At 40.3% G+C, this 18,918-nt stretch overlaps 1 protein-coding gene across 1 annotated transcript in view; it reads left to right on the forward strand.

Annotated features, from left to right (window-relative positions):
- abcb6b (ATP binding cassette subfamily B member 6 (LAN blood group) b) overlaps nucleotides 1-18,918 on the forward strand; it is a gene marked incomplete at both ends in the record, with an annotated part of 44,943 nt that overhangs the window by 21,597 nt on the left and 4,428 nt on the right. The window contains 7 exons of the mRNA XM_080038517.1: nucleotides 1,055-1,140; nucleotides 1,540-1,597; nucleotides 2,068-2,172; nucleotides 9,873-10,047; nucleotides 10,265-10,377; nucleotides 10,792-10,886; nucleotides 17,188-17,256. Of these exons, the coding sequence (XP_079894643.1) occupies nucleotides 1,055-1,140; nucleotides 1,540-1,597; nucleotides 2,068-2,172; nucleotides 9,873-10,047; nucleotides 10,265-10,377; nucleotides 10,792-10,886; nucleotides 17,188-17,256 (701 nt within the window). The remainder of the gene's footprint in view (nucleotides 1-1,054; nucleotides 1,141-1,539; nucleotides 1,598-2,067; nucleotides 2,173-9,872; nucleotides 10,048-10,264; nucleotides 10,378-10,791; nucleotides 10,887-17,187; nucleotides 17,257-18,918) is intronic.

Here is an 18,918-nt window from a genome sequence, read left to right on the forward strand (position 1 = left end):
TGTGTGTACTTTCCACACACACACACACACACACACACTAAAAAACACACAGTCTGCTTGTGCGTCCGTCTGTGTGTGTGTGTGTGTGTGTGTACGTCTGTCTTTTTGTGTGTGTTTCGGTGGGAAAAGGCAATCGCTAAAGACTCCTACATTCACAGGCCCTTGATATGGTAAACAGCTCCATGAATGTGGACAAAAGCATTAGAAGCACCTTAAAAACACAGCTTTTCTCTGGCTTGGGAAGCGGCCGGGTGAGGGGTGGGGAGTCAGGGAGTCAGGGAGAAGGAGAGGGAGGGGTTGAAAAAAAAAAAAGTCAAATCGTCAAAATTGCAAAATCAAAGTTTGCAGGTTATGTTTTAAACATGTTTTATGGATGACAATTTTATCCTTCTCCTGACTATCAGTTAGATGAAGCATAAGATGAAGATTGTAGGCTAAGGCTAATACACTACAGATGAATAGGGGAACGTGTTTTAACTTAATGATATCACAGTGAAACTAGCCTATGTTAAAAAAATACATTTATAAATTTTAATTGTTTTGATACATATGAAAATGTAGCAATATTTAACTAATTATGCACGCATTTGCATCTTTAAAAAAAAACACAGCAGCCCTTTTCTTTGGCTTGGGAAGTGGCCGGTTGATGGAGGGGAGGAGAGAGAGAGAGAGTTGAGGAGAGGAGAGGGAGGGAGGGTTGGAAAAGTTGGTGCGGACAAATGGTCAAATATGCAATCAGGGTTACACAATTGCAATGGAATATGTTACTGAAAAAAAGTCATTTTGACAACAAGCATTCTCCAAAATCACTGACTCCATCTTTCAACAAGCATTACTTGTTCATGACTTCATCATGTTTGTGGTCATTGTATTCAAATCATTCATAATATGATAACACGTAATATAGTAACACACACACACACACACTCCCACACACACACACACACACACACACACACACACACACACACACACACACACACACACACACACACACACACACACACACTCAGAAATAGGAACACTATTTACCTCCTTGTCTCTCTCCTGTCAGGTTCAGGATGCTGTAGATGCTGAGGACTTGCAGTTGACAGCAGGTCAGGTGGAGTTTGACAGAGTCTGTTTCAGCTACGTGCCCGGGTATGTACACAACAACAACTAACATGTTTACAGTTTGAATCAACCTTTATATGATATGAATTTATTTGATCAAATTGTACATGCATAAAATCAGCATCTACCCTTATCATAAAACACATGCAATCCGCACCAGTATAATGAATTTTTTTCTTAATCACAAAGACACAAGCATACACTAAACTCAAATTTAATGTAATTACTGTAATGGTCTGGTGTGGATGGTGATTAAGTGAAGTAAATGTTGTTCCTATTTCTGTGTGTGTGTGTGTGTGTGTGTGTGTGTGTGTGTGTGTGTTTGTGTGTGTGTGTGTGTGTGTGTGTGTGTGTGTGTGTGTGTGTGTGTGTGTGTGTGTGTGTGTGTGTGTGTGTGTGTGTGTGTGTATGTGTGTGTGTGTGTAGCACTGAGGTTCTTAGGGACGTGACCTTTACTGTGGAGGCGGGACAAACAGTCGCTTTGGTACGTTGTCTGCTATTTTTTCCTATTTTCCTATCATGTATTAATTTAATAAGTTACTATAACCATATTTTACATAGACGTATTTCCTCACTTATTCCTGTACTGATGTCTAGCAGACACAAGCATACAACAACAGAATGTACTTAAAATAACCAAGAGTAATTGAACTTACAGCTCTGGAAAAAAATAAGAGACCAGTCTGGATTTTTACTAAATCTTCATCTCTACATAACTTTATGGAAATGCTCTTTAATGACAATATTTGTGTGGGGGGGGGGGGGGGGGCGGGGATTTGGTCAGTAGTTTATAGAATAAAACCAAAATGTTCATTCTACTCAAACATATGCCTATAAATAGTCAAACGAGAGACACTGAATATTTGGAGTGGTCTCTTCATTTTTTCCAGAGCTGTATTATGTGAAATGGACTATTTCAGGATTGTAATGAGTATTGGGTCATGTGATCATCAGGTGGGTCCTTCTGCATCGGGGAAAAGCTCCATCCTGCGTCTGTTGTTCAGATTTTACGACCCTCAGAGTGGCAGCATCCGCATAGACGGGCAGGACATCTCCAAGGTACACACACACACACACACACACACACACACACACACACACACACACACACACACACACACACACACACACAAACAGCTGGGCTGAGTGTGTGAGCTCCAGTCACACTGTGAATAAATCATAGTAAAAGGTTCTTGAATAATGCAGCAACGAGTCCAGACGGCAGGTGTGTGTGTGTGTGTGCGTGTGTGTGTGTGTGTGTGTGTGTATAGATAGCACATTTATTACAGTTGTTGTTAAAGAAACTCTGTTAATGATTTCCCAAAAAATCCTAATAAAAACAGCACATGCGCTTTAAATTTTAAACCACACTTTCACACAAACACTCAAACACACACACACACACACACACACACACACACACACACACACACACACACACACACACACACCTGTTTCGATACCGACTAAGAGGCTGGTCATGATTTCGAAGACGCTCATTTGTGATTACACAGCTGGAGGAGCGTCTCATCAACGCTTAAGTGCACACACACACACAGACAGACACACACACACACACACACACACACACGCACGCACGCACGCACACACACACACACACACACATGTAGTTGCTCTAAGATTCACATTTTTTATCTGGCGTTTCTGAGCCTCTCCCTTTGAGATGAGGTGATAAACCGTCTCAGTTTCCTGTGCTGAAGGATTGATCTCGTGGTGTGTTCAGGGCCATCGGGGCGCGGTGGGACGAATACTGTGGGAAAGAATGTGGAAATTATTTGTTTCATCACAGATATGACGTCATGTTTTTGGTCCTTTTTCTAGTGGAAGCATCTAGTGGACTATGTTTATTCTTTAGTTGTGGATCCCCATTAGTTGATGCAGAAGCGGCCGACTAGTCTTTCAATTAAAATCAGAACATACAAATAGTAAATCACCGATCACATGTCACAGTCAAAGTAACAGTGACATCACATTACAGATATAAAACAACTGTTGTAAATAAAAAATTAAGAAATAAGCATCTGTGCACTTCAGAGCGTGCAAACACCCACACCAAAATACAATACAGTGAGGGCCAAGTCAGAGTCCAGAGTTCATATTTAACACGCGTAAAAATAAGGATTTAATTAGCCTATTGAATTCTTTCTTTCCAGTTAGATCACAAATTTGCAAAGGGAGTAAATTCCATAAAGACATGGATCTATAGAAGGCTGTTTTCTTCATTGCATTCGTTCTACAGTGTGGTGGTAACATTTGTCGTATAAGTCATATGCTTTGTGACTCATCATTCATTATGTAACTTAACTTAAAGGCCTACTTCACCGGTTTGAATATGAAGGTGTATTGAATTCTGAGATCCTATGTAGTATAAATGTGCAAAAAAAATTAAAATCAGTTCATCCTAGCCTGAGAAAAGGCAGAAAGAGTGTTTTTTTTAACCCTATATTTCTCTTTCTCGTGACATCACAGAAAGAGAAATATAGGGTTAAAAAAAAACTTACTTTGTAAATATTACTGTGATGTCTTTTACTGTGACATCACAGTAATATTTACAAAGTAAGTTTTTTTTAACCCTATATTTCTCTTTCTGTGATGTCACGAGAAAGTGAAATATAGGGTTAAAAAAACACTCTTTCTGCCTTTTCTCAGGCTAGGATGAACCGATTTTAATTTTTTTTGCACATTTATACTACATAGGATCTCAGAATTCAATACACCTTCATATTCAAACCGGTGAAGTAGGCCTTTAACTTCAGGTTTTGAGTTCTACATACTAAGAATTCCAAAAAGTAAAAGTTGGACTATAATGGGAGTTAATAACGGCTAACTCACTTGATGACAGTAACAATTACTCAGTGCACTTTATATGCTTGATTCTAGCACAAATACATCGTAAAAAAAATATGCCCACACAATTTCTAAAAGCCACATTCTAGTAACATCCCATAGGGCTGAAAAATAATAGTGAAAAATTAGGAAGTGGCATAATGAAAACAGACTAATAAAACTTGGTGGTAATTCCCCTTAACTCGTGAATTAATAACAAACAAATAATAAAATAAACGTTTTCAACTTTGATACAGCGTGAGTTAGAAGGCCCAAAGGAATTGTGTTTTGACGCCAGCAGTTTTCACACACACACCATCTCTCCCACATGTTGCTTGTTGTCGCTCCAATAAAAAATCTGCCGTGCGTTTTCATGTTGTAGGCTACATATTGTGCAATTTTCTCTTTAGAAGTCTTTGAAGGGATAAAAGTTCAGCGTGTCTCGGGGTCGAGAAGATTGATATACCACCCTGAGACATGAAAGTAAATGGTCCCAGTGTTCTCGTCTAATTCCTGGAAACGAAAGTGAATAACGGTTTTCCCTCGCTTGTCAAGTTGAGGTCTTCATTTTGCACTTGTTGCACTCATATTTGTTATACCTAAAGCTATAGTGCGTAACTTCTGTCACCCCACTAAAAGAGGAATTCTGAGTAATTATAACAACAATGTCGGTGCATCTACATGAGGTTAAGCCTTCAGTGATGGCACATGGATTTTATATCTTCTGCTGTACGTCCAGGTTTTGTTCTTAGCAGTAGAATCAACAACTGAAACATTTCATGGGCTCTTCTTGGCAGGGGGTGAGACCAGTTTGTTAACACTGCCATATGAGAATTACAGAGAGAGTTTTGTGGAGCTGATATACTCAACTTTGTGTCATCTCATTTAGCTTATGGCTTGAATGCAACCGTCATTCATTCATATGAAAAAAGTTACGCACTATAGATTTAACGTTTAATCAAGAAACAAAGAAGGTGATGCTGCAGCAGATGAGGCAGGCCAGGACAATTTCTGAGTATGAAATATAACCCCATGTTTCCGAATTAAATTTTCTCAGCTTTAGTTTGTAGAGGTGCATTCAAAGTCCTCCCTTAAAAATTGACAGAAAACTAAATTCAGAATCAATTTTTTTAGCATTTTTCTGGCATTGCATCTTTATCCCAAAGTATTTTTTTCTTCTAATATGTGGTTGAAAACTCACTTTTCTTGCGTGTTGAGTGTTGCCTATTCAACTTTACATTTTTCTTAATTTGCTACATATTGAATTGTTCACATAAATACTTGTAATGTGATGACAGCCGGCTGTAATGGGTTTTTTTAAATCATCCACACGATGTTATCCACATGTTCCAACCCAATCAGGGGATTTGTTTTGCTGGTTGCACACAGATGCTTGTCGACTGTTGGATCTTTGCTTCGCTGCAGTTTAAAGTTAAAGGATTTCCCCCCAAAAATCTGTCTTAATTTTTTTACTCACATGAACATATGTACATTTGAAATGAATGACTTTAACCATTCCTCTTCCTCAGATTGGCCATGAAGTGATTGTAACACTACAACACTGTAAGAAATAACAGGCAAGATAAGTAGGTGTGTCATTTAGTGACTTGACAGCCTTAAAGCTACAGTGTGTTACATTTTACATATGAATGAATGTTGGTTACATTCAAGCCATCGCCAAACGAGTTGACACAAAGTTGATGAAGCCTATCAGCTCCACAAAACTCTCTCTGTATTTCTCAGTATGGCAGCGTTTACAAACTGGTGTCGTCCCCCACCCCGATACTGGTGCAGGAGCTCAGAAAAATACCAAGAAGAGCCCAAGAAATGTTTCAGTTGTTGATTCTACTGCTATAAGAAAAAACCTGGACGTACAGCAGAAAGTATAAAATCCAGGCGTGATCACAAAAAGACTTATCTCATGTAGATGCGCCGACAGTGTTGTTGTTTTACTCATGGGGACGACAGAAGTTACGCACTGTAGCTTTTGTAGTGTGACATCACATTAGTAAAAATGCAGGGTTAGGATTAACAGGACAGCTGGGCCAAGGGAAGACTGAGGGAAGACTGAGGGAAGAGAAACCTCATTCATTATATTATTATAATAGCGATTTTATAATGATAGAACGCCGGTTCCGTATGGGTGAAGTATTCCTTTAATGCTGGAGTCAGGCATCTGTCCGTCAGATTTCCTCTTTATAGATTTTAATGGATGTAAACAGCAGCCACAATTCACTGCAGTTCCTGTAGTCTGTGGCATGTCATCAAACTCTGCTCATAACTAGACTAGTGTTTCCTCGTTATTCCATGCAATTAAATTCAAATTCAAATAAACTTTATTGTCGATCACATATTGACATTAAAATTGCCTTCAGTCTGTGGTTCAACCAACATAAAAACAACATAATACTCACATAAAATCACCCAAATAGTTCAATAAAACAGTCTCATGACCTTCCTGTTTGTTAGTAATGAATAGCCAGACAGCAAGAATGTATTAAAGATAATGGAGAAGCTTTCATCAATAACTAAAGGACGATTTATCACTGGATTTGAGTAGGACAGAAAGGAACTGAGATGTACCCCAGAAACACAATTTTAACAGAATAGTTTTTAGACATTTTGGTTAAGACTTGCATTCAGTTTTTTGCAGGGAGTTAAATGAGAAGATCGATACTGTCTATTTAAGTCTATGGTAATTAGGAATCTTCATTTGGTTAGATTAGATAAGCTTGGCACAACTACAGGAAATCCTCCTGTCGCACTGAAATGGCGATTCTGTCAACAAATCAACGGATTGCAGTGTGTCTTTTTGGGACTGCTTGGTACCCCAATGAAAGGGGTGACAGAAAAATAGGTACGGTATGTTCTTTTTGGAACCGTTCCCAACTTTTGACAGTGGAAAAGCAAATAATGGTGTAGTGTACCACACCAAACTAAACGGTACCTATCAGTGGAGGTCTACCGTATCTTTGTAAGGCTGAGATTCCTGTGATTCGATTGTTGCATACCATTTCGAGATCAATTGTTCTGGCTAACCTTAATAACCTTATAAGTTCAAAGGAATGGGAAGAAACGACCACATACTTGCCAATCACTGAATGAAATGTGCATCTGACTGTGAGATTGTAGATTTTGGAAAGTTATCCAGCAATCCAAAATTTTGATTTAGGGAGTGTGTGACAGGTTTCAGAATGTTGTAAGATCATTTGTCAGACACTGTCAGAGAACACTTGTGGTTTTCATTAGCGTTGAATAAGACTTCAGAAGGGTTTGACAAGAACTTGGGAGTTTAAGACATCTCTTAAAGCTGTAGTGCGTAACTTTTGTCGGCTACATTAAAGCCATCGCCAAACGAGTTGACACAAAGTTGATTAAGCCTATCAGCTCCACAAAACTCTCTCTGTGTTTCTCAGTAGCGTTTACAAACGGGTGTCCGCCCCCTGACACCAAGGAGCTCAGAAAAATCCCAAGAAGAGCCCAAGAAATGTTTCAGTTGTTTATTCTACTGCTAAGGAAAAAACCTGGACGTACAGCAGAAGGTATACAATCCATGCACGATGACCGAAGGCTTAACTACACCGACAGTGTTGTTGTAATTACTCAGGAGTCCTCATGGAAGAGTGACAGAAGTTACGCACTACAGCTTTACATACTGCATCATTCACAGATTACCTCCGATGTTAGCTATTATTTTCAGGACATGCCTAGGGAGCGCTGTATTGCATTTCTGTTATTTTATCCACCTTTTTTTCCCTTTCTTTTCTTTCCATCTGTCTCTTTCTAACATTTTTTTTTTCTTCTTTCTAACATTTGGTGTGAGGGCTCAGTCAGCTGTGCTCCATCAGAAACAGATGCCGTGTTGTTTCCTCAGTGGAATAAATAAAACCAAAACCAAACGGCCAACAAAAAAAAATCAAATTAGGGGAAAGTGAGTGATTACCAGCCAAAAAGCAAACCAGTGCAGGAAATGGAATTTGTTCTGCGGGCTGCGGACGAATAGATTTTCACAGGGAAAGAATCAAATGTAACACACACACACACACACACACACACACACACACACACACACACACACACACACACACACACACACACACACACACACACAAGCAGACAGACACACACACACACACACACACACACACACACACACACACATACACACACACACACACACACACACACACACACACACACACACACACACCAACACACACAGAGACCAAGAAAAGGCATTGAACACCGGAAATTATTTCTGGAAAGATCAAGGGGCCCCAGATTTTCCTAAATTGCTAAAGCGTCTTTACTTAAATGACCAATATGTTTTAGATCTGAGCTGATTGCACCAAGTTTTAGTCGTTAGTCGAAAAGTCATCTTGCTTCTGATGATCGGGAAATAAAAAAACATGTTTTAATCTTCACAATGGCCCCAATTAATGGAACTATAAAGGGAAATGTTTTTTATTTATTTTAAATTGGCTGGAAATGACAATTTGTCGTAAGTGGTTGCACATTATTTTATTAGTCACACGTTCCAGGTTCCACTACAATAGTTCCGCCCAGATTATTTTACTTATCTTACTCTCTCGGCTGTCAATCAATTAGACAACAAATTCCCCAAAATGACTTTATTGTTTTCACTTAGTTTCATAAGAAGTTTAGTTTTCGTTTGGGCTTTGCTTCTGAAAATCATTCAATGCAACCCAACATTTAGTTTTTACAAAAGTTATATTTTTTTAAAGGAACATAATTTGTGTTTCCCTCTTCTTAATAGCTTAGCTTATGACATACATTGGAATAGGCTATAGTGTGTGATAATGCACTTCATGTATTCATTTAAACTGTCTGTTTAGTTAGTAAAGATTGGGGGTATGACTTGATAAGCCTTGATAGGTTTATTCCTATCAACTTTTTAAAAGGGTCCAATATGTATTATGTTGACATTTCCTTTTTATTATTATTTTTTGTTGTCAGTAAAAAAAAAAAAAAAAGGATCCTCTGTAAACCACAATATCTGTCCAATATTGACCCAGGAGCTGGGTTATGGTTGGGTTATTTTTTAACCCAGCACTTTTTACTGTGTACAGTGCACAAAACCAGAGTTTTTTTGTCGTGATGTCGCGAAATGGTCTACAATGGAAATATTTTATACAAATGTTAGGTTAGCCCTCGAAGTTTCCTTGCAACAGTGTGCATGATTAAGCAGCATATAAGGATGTATAAGGCGTTGAATAGAACATATCAAGAGAGAGAGAGTGAGAGTGAGAGAGAGAGAGAGAGAGAGAGAGAGAGAGAGAGAGAGAGAGAGAGAGAGAAAGGAAAAATAAGAAAACTCTGCAGTCTCTATGGATAAACTGTATTTGAAATTGATGTTAAGTTAGCTCTCAAAATTGCCTTGGTCAGTGTAGAAATTATGAAACAACATATGAGGATGTATACGGTTTTGAGTAGAACATATCTAGAGAGGCACTAATATGGTAAGAGAAGTGAGATATGTAAAAGTCATGCAGGGGTCAAGACGAGGACAGAATCAGTTCAGGTCGTGTGCTGTCTGTGACCCCGGGCAGCATGCATTATATAGTATAGGATGAATTAAGCCATGCAACATTTATATATATATAGATGTATGCTGCTGTGTGTGTGTGTGTGTGTGTGTGTGTGTGTGTGTGTGTGTGTGTGTGTGTGTGTGTGTGTGTGTGTGTGTGTGTGTGTGTGTGTGTGTGTGTGTGTGTGTGTGGTGTGCGTGTGCGTGTTTGCACGTGACACACCCATATTGGGTTTGTATAGAATAACCTACTAACTTAATTCACTCACACACACACTCACTCACTCACTCACTCACTCTCTCACACACACACACACACACACACACACACTTCCTAATAATTGTGTCCCTTTCTCACTCCAAGGTGCGCCAGTCGTCTCTGAGGTCATACATCGGCGTGGTTCCCCAGGATACGGTTCTTTTCAACGACACCGTCGGCAACAACATCCGCTACAGCCGGGTTACCGCTAGCAACCAGGAGGTGGAGAGAGCCGCCATGGCCGCGGACGTACACACACGCATTCTGGAGCTGCCTCATGGTCAGACTGGGGTGTGTGAGTGTGTGGAGATTCATGACAGGAAAATATGTTTTGGCTGAAGCAGATATATAACCCTACTATTATTATGAAGGTCAATATGACCTCATGCAATGATTAACATATTTTTTTTAAATGGTTGATGTGATTTTGTGAAATTCAGATTCAGAACGTCAATAATGGTGATGATAATAAAGATGGCGGCATTGTGTCCGTCCAGGTTATGACACAGATGTTGGTGAGCGAGGGCTGAAGCTGAGTGGAGGAGAGAAGCAGAGAGTGGCCATCGCTAGAACCATCCTGAAGGAACCGCGCATCATTCTGCTGGATGAGGTGAGCACTGAGCAGACACTTAGGCCCAAACCAGCACTCACTTAGGGGGTTACAGCTCTTAAATACTTTTGTTTAATAACTTGTTTATGAGGACTAGCATCTCACATGCCATAGGAATTACTCACTTAAACCCATGAGTTGTATTATTTAGCTAAATGTCTCCAAGTACTCAAGTAGCCTACTTTAAAAACTGACTGTTTTTCATTTTATTATACGACTTATATTGGGGCAGCATAGCTAAGCTCAACATATCATAACAATATTTAATGTTGTAATAAAAGCACTCAATTTGGAGCTTTTATCACAAAATGGACAACAGGTTATCCATGCCGCCCCAATATCTATATACATTTTTAACATACATTCTACTGTTCTCACATCAACATACTGTGTTTGGTGTGTGTTAAACTACAGGCCACGTCTTCCCTGGACACCCAGACAGAGAGGAACATTCAGGCTTCTCTGGCCGAGGTCTGCGCCAACAGGACAACTATAGTGGTCGCACACAGGTGACGTTACCAACCAAGACGTCTGTCTTCCTAATAATCTCCCTTGTTTTACCACAACATCAATGTGCCGATGCCAGTATTGGATCGATTATCTGTACCGACACCAGGCCATAATGAAAGATCATTATCTGGGATACTGATATCAACGTTATGTGCAATAAGCAAGTAATGAATTAAGAATATGAGGAAATAATAGTCTTGATTCCATGCACGGTCTGGCACAATTGATACAACACAGTCATAACAATTCCAACTATGAGAATCAATCCAGTAGTTGTTGAAACATTTTACTAAAACGTCAGCCCTCATGGTACTTACAAGTAGCAGATCGTGAGGAGATATCTGATCTAAAAAAAAAAGTAATTTCGCCAACTCAAGTAAAAGTTGAGACTACTTTTGTAGATTTGTGGTATGAACCAAAATATTAAAATATATTGGATATTGGCATGAGCAAAACATTGTTATATCTAAGTCATAATAATAATTACTGAAAAAAAATGTCCGCTTCATTGTGACGCTAGAGCAAAAGTCGGGGATCATCAAATCATCAAAGTCATAAAAATCGGCCGGTCTGTTACAATGTGATTGTGCTGGTTGTGGTCTTAACTATGGTCATATAAAGAAATGGACACCGGATTGAAACACGGCGCCCATTCATTCCTATGAAAGCTGCTCATTGGCGCAGAGAAGCAACAAGGAAGCATAATCCGGAAATTCCATGCGGCCCGGAAGCATGACGTAGCATAGACGTAGCTGCATTGTGGACCTATCAAGAAAGAGGGCGGCAAGCGTAGCGCACTGGAGGCGGGTGTAGAATCATTCTCGTTCTATAGTATCTAGCATCCTGGCGAAAACAAACTGAAAGCCGTTAAAAGCCGTTGGGCTAATAAAACGCTTGAGGTGGCGTTTTGAAATGAGAAAACTTCCATTTTAATAGTATATGGTCTAAAGATAAGTATGAGCCTATGATTGATATCCAGAATTTTTTTGCAGAGACACAATCTTGTTCACCGCTTGTACTGTGTGGACAGGGAAATCTGCCTACGGGCCGCATGAAAATAAGCTCCTCCCCCAACCATGCAATACCAATGGGTTGGCCACATGTCCATGCTGGCTGCTCGGAGAAGGCACAGTCCTCGGGGCCTGGTCTTAACACAGGACAAAAACAAATGAGTGAGTGGGAGAGATGGAGAGATGAAAGGAACGGAGGGATGGGCTGTAGAACAACATGGATTAGAGCAGGTACAAAGGAGAGGGATGGAGAGCCACTGTATCTAGCAACATGTCCGTTTACAGAGACTAGGCTGTTTATTAACACTGGATTTTTTTCAGTGCACACACAGTATTTACAGGTAGCTGATCCTGAGATGATTTTCACTAATGTTGAAAAATAGTGATTTTGCCAACTCAACCTTTTAACAAATAAAGTTGAGGCTACTTTTGTAGATATTTGGTATGAACACAAAATATTTAAAAAAATGGTGTTAACTAAGTCATAATAATAATTACTGAAAACACTTCGCCACTGGGGCGGCAGTGGCAAAGTGGGTAGGGAGTCTGCCTCTGGAGTGCAGGGTCGGAGGTTCGATTCCCCGCCTACCCTCATGTCCAAGTGTCCCTGGGCAAGACACTGAACCCCAAATTGCTCCCGATGGTTCAGACAGCGCCTTGCTTGGCAGCTACTGCCATCGGTGTTTGAGTGTATGTATAAAAAATGTGTATTGTGAAGCGCCTTGTGACCCTGGTCTGTGAAGGGCGCTATATAAATAAAGCTTACTTACTTACTTACTTAAAAATGTCCGCCTCATTTTGACCCTAGAGCAAAAGTCCGGGATCATCAAATCATCAAAGTCATAAAAATCGGTGGATGTTCTGCTACAATGTGATTGTGCTGGTTGTGGTGTTAACACAGGACAAAAACAAATGAGTGAGTGGGAGAGATGGAGAGATGAAAGGAACGGAGGGATGAGGTGTAGAACAACAGGATTAAGGCAGGTACAAAGGAGAGGGATGGAGAGATTACATGAAAAGCTGATTGGAGGATATGAGTTGGCGAGCGATGACAGGTTAGACAAAAGTAAAAGAAAACAGATGTCCGCGTAGTCATCAGTGTGAGTGATATTGGAAAAGACTTGAAAGGGCCTTGTGATACGCACACAGATGACAAAATAAAGTACATCGGTGAGTTTGAAAGGGCCTTTGGGAGCTGATTGTTGCTACAATGTCTGTGCCCAGTCAACATAATTTACTAATAGTACAAGATGTTCAATAGATTAGTGTGTCCTGTTCCATGACTAGCATGATTAAAATACATCTATACTGTATGAGACATTGGTCAACGAAGAAAAGTTAAAACTGTGTATTTGTATTTTCCACAATATGGTAAAAAAAAAATGAATTTGGTTTGAAACATTTTGAAATGCCACTGGAGACATAATAAGATTCTCTATGGCATGGCAAGGGAAGTATATAGTTAATCTAACTGAGATCTTACAGATTACCATGTGGGTCTGATCATTAGTTTACTTCAACTTTGAGCTGTATCGTCTACTTCATTTTGCTAGACTTAGGCAATGGAAACAGTCAAAAAAAACATATAGAACAACACTCTTAAAACTTGGAAGTTTTACTATGTGTAAAAAAAAGTATGTTTCCTGTATTTGAAATAAGCTATTACCTTGATATAAGTGAGGTTAGGCTGTAGGTGCAAGATAAAGATTTTTAATTTTATTTTATTTTCCCCACTAGAAGCTCCCTAAAATCGGGATTGAAATGTTCGGATTCCATGGGATATGTGCCGTCATAAAAAACAAAAAAAAACAGACCTTATAATTTGGGTGGTGTTATAAAGTGATGCATTTGCCCGTTAATAGACCTTACACGTGTTAGGAGAGAATGTGCACCTGTGTGGAAACTCTGACCAACCGCAAACACACACACACACACACGCACACACACACGCACACACACACACACACACACACACACACACACACACACACATTGTTTACAGATGTTGACCGTGAACACTCATCTGTTGCTGGTACTGACACCTAGGTTCTGAGGCATTAGATGAACCCACTGTTTAAGTTGATTGCACATTGTAATAAATGCAAACTAGGCGATTGTAATCCAGTACACTCAACAGAAAAAAGACCAGGTTGTGCCTTCACAGAGAGAGAGAGAGAGAGAGAGACAGACACAGACACAGACACAGACACAGACACAGACACAGACACAGACACAGACAGACAGAAAGAAATTCAGATAGTCATTCCAGAAGGTGCCAGAGGTCGGGAAGACGGGGATAAGACCAGGAAATGGGAAAAAGAGGGGCACATGTAAAGTTGAAAGAGAGAGTGAGAGTAAAGTCACAATGGATGGTTTGATCTTAAATGTGTTCAGCTGTCCTATAAAAGTAAAGAGTAAAACACACAGTCATTCCTCAGTAATCACTGACAGAAACACACATTCGCCTCACTTCCATGACTGTCCCCCCCAAACAGACACACACACACACACACACACACACACACACACACACACACACACACACACACACACACACACACACACACACACACACACACACACAGACACATGACACAGACACACACACTAACCCTAACCCTTAACCATTGCAACTAAATGCCTAAATATACCCCAACCCTTACACTAACCCTAACCTAATTCATACCCAAACCTTAAAACCTAGTGTTAACCCTCAAATAGCCCTTTAAAGGCCTGTCCCAAAGTGAGAACCGGCCAAAATGTCCTCACTTTCCAAAAATGTCCTCACTCCTGGTCTAAAAACTCAAATTGATTCTCACTACGATAGTTCAACAGGTACACACACACACACACACACACACACACACACACACACACTGGGTCGGAGAACTTTGCATGAACCTGTCTGTAAATTATTAAAGTCAATATTTTTATGACCACGCTCTGATGAAGGTCTGATCAAAGCCACGTACAGTGATTTAAAATGACCTTCTAGCTTTTGATGAGCCCTAATGAGCAATCACAAAATCATTTCCAAGAAGAGGTTGGATGCCCAGATGGATGGGGTTGTCATGGATGTATGATTGTCACTGTTTTTCTTTTGTTTGTGAGATAAATGTACAAATCTAAAAATGGATTTCTGGAAAGTGAGAAGTCATTTTTGTGCCATCGTGCCCCTAATTCCCAGTGAAAATGACTCTCCTACACTGTTAAAAATGCCTGACTTATTTCAGGTACATACATTAGTGGCACTGTCCTAGATTTCAGATAATCACCTACTTGAAAAACAGATTATTAAGAGATATTATAGCATTTTAAAAGGTGCTACGAGGAACTTTTAAATATTTCTGAAACAGTCTCATTTTCCCTCTGATGATGTAACAGCAAACGAGACCATCGGTGCAAAGAATGCTATTATTATATAGTTTTTCTTAATGCCTTTTGTCTTGGGCACGTTCACCCAGGAACTACAGCTGGCGTAGTAAAAACACTACCGCTTTTGTCCAAAGGGGGCGCTAGAATGAACAAAAACTAAAGGTTCCTCTTAGTACCTTTAAGATTAAACATATCATGAAGTGAGCTAGAAATACTCAAATTAAACATTAGTTACCAGTAATAGGAAGAGCTTTTGTTTCATAATTGCGTTGTTATCCTCATTTTCATTCAAGTATATATAACATACAACTCCCTATATCTCACTTTAATGTTGCTTGTAATGTGATTGTGTCTCCTAATATTAAGTGTCACAAGATATTTTGACTAAAAATGAATCCCAATATACTTGGAAAGCTTTTACATTTTTTGCAGTGTATGTGCGGAATGCTGTATGCAGAACAGCTTTACCAGCCCTTTCCAAACTGCTTAGTGTCACTCTGAGATGCAGCACTCTGCTTTCTATGTCATGCAGGGCTATCTTTGGACGTTCCACCTTCAATATTTGATAGAAAACCTCGGTCAAAGGTAGACATATCTCTCTAGATCTCTCTCCCCGGACGCTGCAGATGTCAAAGTATTTTTCTCCGAACTCATTCAGGCTTTATAGGCAAGAGGAAAAACATTCACTGTGTTTACAGGCAGGAGGGTGAAGGTATAATGTAGTTCATTTATGTTTTTTTTAGGGTAAGGTTCAGGACATACTGTATAATGCATATCTCATCCTTGGTTGGAATAAACTGAAGGATACAATCACGTCAAGTCAATTAAATTCCAATCAAGTTAAGTTTATTGTATTGTTCAGCTATGGCAATACAGGGAAGGCAAAATCAGTGTATCTCCTCATGATCTGTTACCTGTATCTACGCTGAAAAAAAATCCAGTGTTAATGCTCAGCCTAGGCTCTGTAAACGGGCATGTGTTTAGCTACGGTGGGCCCCTTTGTTTACATACCCATTGTTTACATACTAGTTTACAGACACTAGGTTGTGTATTAACACCAGATTTTCTTTTTGTGCACACACAGTATGGACAGGAAGCAGAATGTGAGGAGATATTCACTGATTTTGACAAAAAGGGATTTTGACAACAAGCGTTCTCCAGAATCACTGACTCCACCTTTAATAAGAATGATCTTATGTCAATGACAAGGTGAGGTGTCCATGACATGATGTTATAAGCAGATTGCTACTGAGTTCAGGAGAACGGAAAGGTTTTCAGCTCATCCTTCAATGGAAAGTCTGTTGTGATTGTTTGTGTGTGTGTGTGTGTGTGTGTGTGTGTGTGTGTGTGTGTGTGTGTGTGTGTGTGTGTGTGTGTGTGTGTTTCTGTGTGTGTTTCTGTGTTTCCTTAAGGCCAAGCTGATTGGGCCAATAATACATAGTCCTGATCTTACCACCAGACTCCATCTGTTGCTGCTATTCAAAGATTAAGGATTTAGTATGGATCATTTTATTCAAAGACTACTGGGCCCGGTTTCCGGAAGCCTTCTTAAAGCCTTCTTAACGCTACGTCATTCGTAACCCCTACTTAGAGTTCCTACTTAACCTTTCTTTGAGATTCTTTGCTACGGATCTCTTTCGTACGTCATACGTTGGTAAGGTTGTTCTGTAGCGCCCTTTAGAGCCTACCGTTGCCGTAGTGGATATAGAGCGCGTACCATATTGGCTCCGGCCTTCTTTGCAGTGGTTGAAGGTTCAAATCCGACCTGTGGACCTTTACTGCATGTCATCCCCCCTGTCTCTCTGTCTCCCCAAAACAAAAATAATCTTTAAAAAAAAATGGCCGCTTGTATAAAAGCATGTACAGTATATTCTATGTCAAATTAAAGCAGGATAATGTTTGTCTGATGTTGCAGATTGTCCACTATCGTCGAAGCGGACCAGATTCTTGTGGTTGACAAAGGACAGATCGCAGAGAGAGGAAGGTGAGTGTGTTGAGAGACACTTTATCTCCTCCTTTGACAACAGCCACTAATGCCTTTGTGTGTGTGTGTGTGTGTGTGTGTGTGTGTGTGTGTGTGTGTGTGTGTGTGTGTGTGTGTGTGTGTGTGTGTGTGTGTGTGTGTGTGTGTGTGTGTGTGTGTGTGTGTGTGTGTGTGTGTGTGTGTGTGTGTGCGCGTGTGCGTGTGTGTTACTTTGACACACCTGGATAATTGTGTGTGTGTCCTAAGTGCTTTGCCAATTTGTTATCTGAAGATCAAAACCTCAATGTGTTTTTTTTGTGTGACCCTTGAACCCCGGGGTTTCTTTCTCAGCCCTAGAGCCGTGCAAAAACACACACACACACACACACACGCACGCACGCACGCACACACACACACACACACACACACACAACCACACGGTTGAGCTGCCACTTAACTGCCGATGCATACAGTCCTTTGATATAGGAGCTGGGCATGAAGACTTCCTTTCTCACACACTTAAGTCACACACAATCAGACACACACACACACACACACACACACACACACACACACACACACACACACACACACACAACTGTCTAACTTTCTAATGTTTAGGGCGAGACACTGCAGGTGAATAGGATTACAGTTTTAACGTATAGATATCATCATCAAACTTTGCAAGTTGATTACTGACATTAGGAGAAACATACAGACACAAACAGACCAGGTTTAGTCAGATAAACCCCTAGATAACACTAATGTAACGTAATGATAAAAACACACCTGAGCTATTAGTTGGTCACATATGGGGCTAAGTTAAACGCATGAACGGACTTCGTTTTGCCCCTGCAGGCATGGGGTGGGGGGCAACACCAAGCCCCAAAAACCCATTCATCTTTTTGATGGACACTGTGGTGCAAACACAAGCCAGGCCCATTCAAACCTTCCGGTGTCAGAATACACACCGTTTGGACCACAAAGTGCCAGAGTGTATCTCCATGACACAGAGACATCCCGTCCCCCAGGCCGTCCCAACGCGCTTAACATTCTTTACGAGAAACATATATAGGTCACGTTCACACTAAAGCGGCTAATACTACAATTTAATTATGCCGACTGATGTGGCTCAGGTGGTAGAGCGTGTCGGACAGTGATCAAAAGGTTGGTGGTTCGATCCCCGCCCTGCAACTTGTGTCATGGTTGTTGTGTCCTTGGGCAAGATACTTCACCCATCTTGCCTCGTGTAAATGTCGATAGTTAGCCTGCTATCGGTGTATGTGTTTTTGTGGAGATAACCCTCAACTGTAAAATGTTCCCGCCTTGTTTGGTTAGCAGTCAAGTCAAGATAATATTTAATAATCATACAACTTTGGCGTGGACTGGAAGCCAAAAAAATACCAAATAGGACCCTGCTGGTTAGAATTCATGGTGATCAAATGTCCCCATTGGGCACCTGATAATCTAAATCTCCATTCTCTATGACCTCTTGACCTTTACTTTAACTTTATTTTCTTGTATTCTGTATCTGCATCAATCGGTTCTTACTCTTTATCTCTCTCCATCTTTCTGTGTCTATGCCCCTCTCTCTCTCTCTCTCTCTCTCTCTCTCTCTCTCTCTCTCTCTCTCTCTCTCTCTCTCTCCTTCTGGCGGTCCAGACAGCGACAGACTTTTGGTTT

The sequence above is a fragment of the Ammodytes marinus genome (genome assembly GCF_949987685.1).
Source record: "Ammodytes marinus genome assembly, chromosome: 12".
Classification (NCBI taxonomy): domain Eukaryota; kingdom Metazoa; phylum Chordata; class Actinopteri; order Uranoscopiformes; family Ammodytidae; genus Ammodytes; species Ammodytes marinus.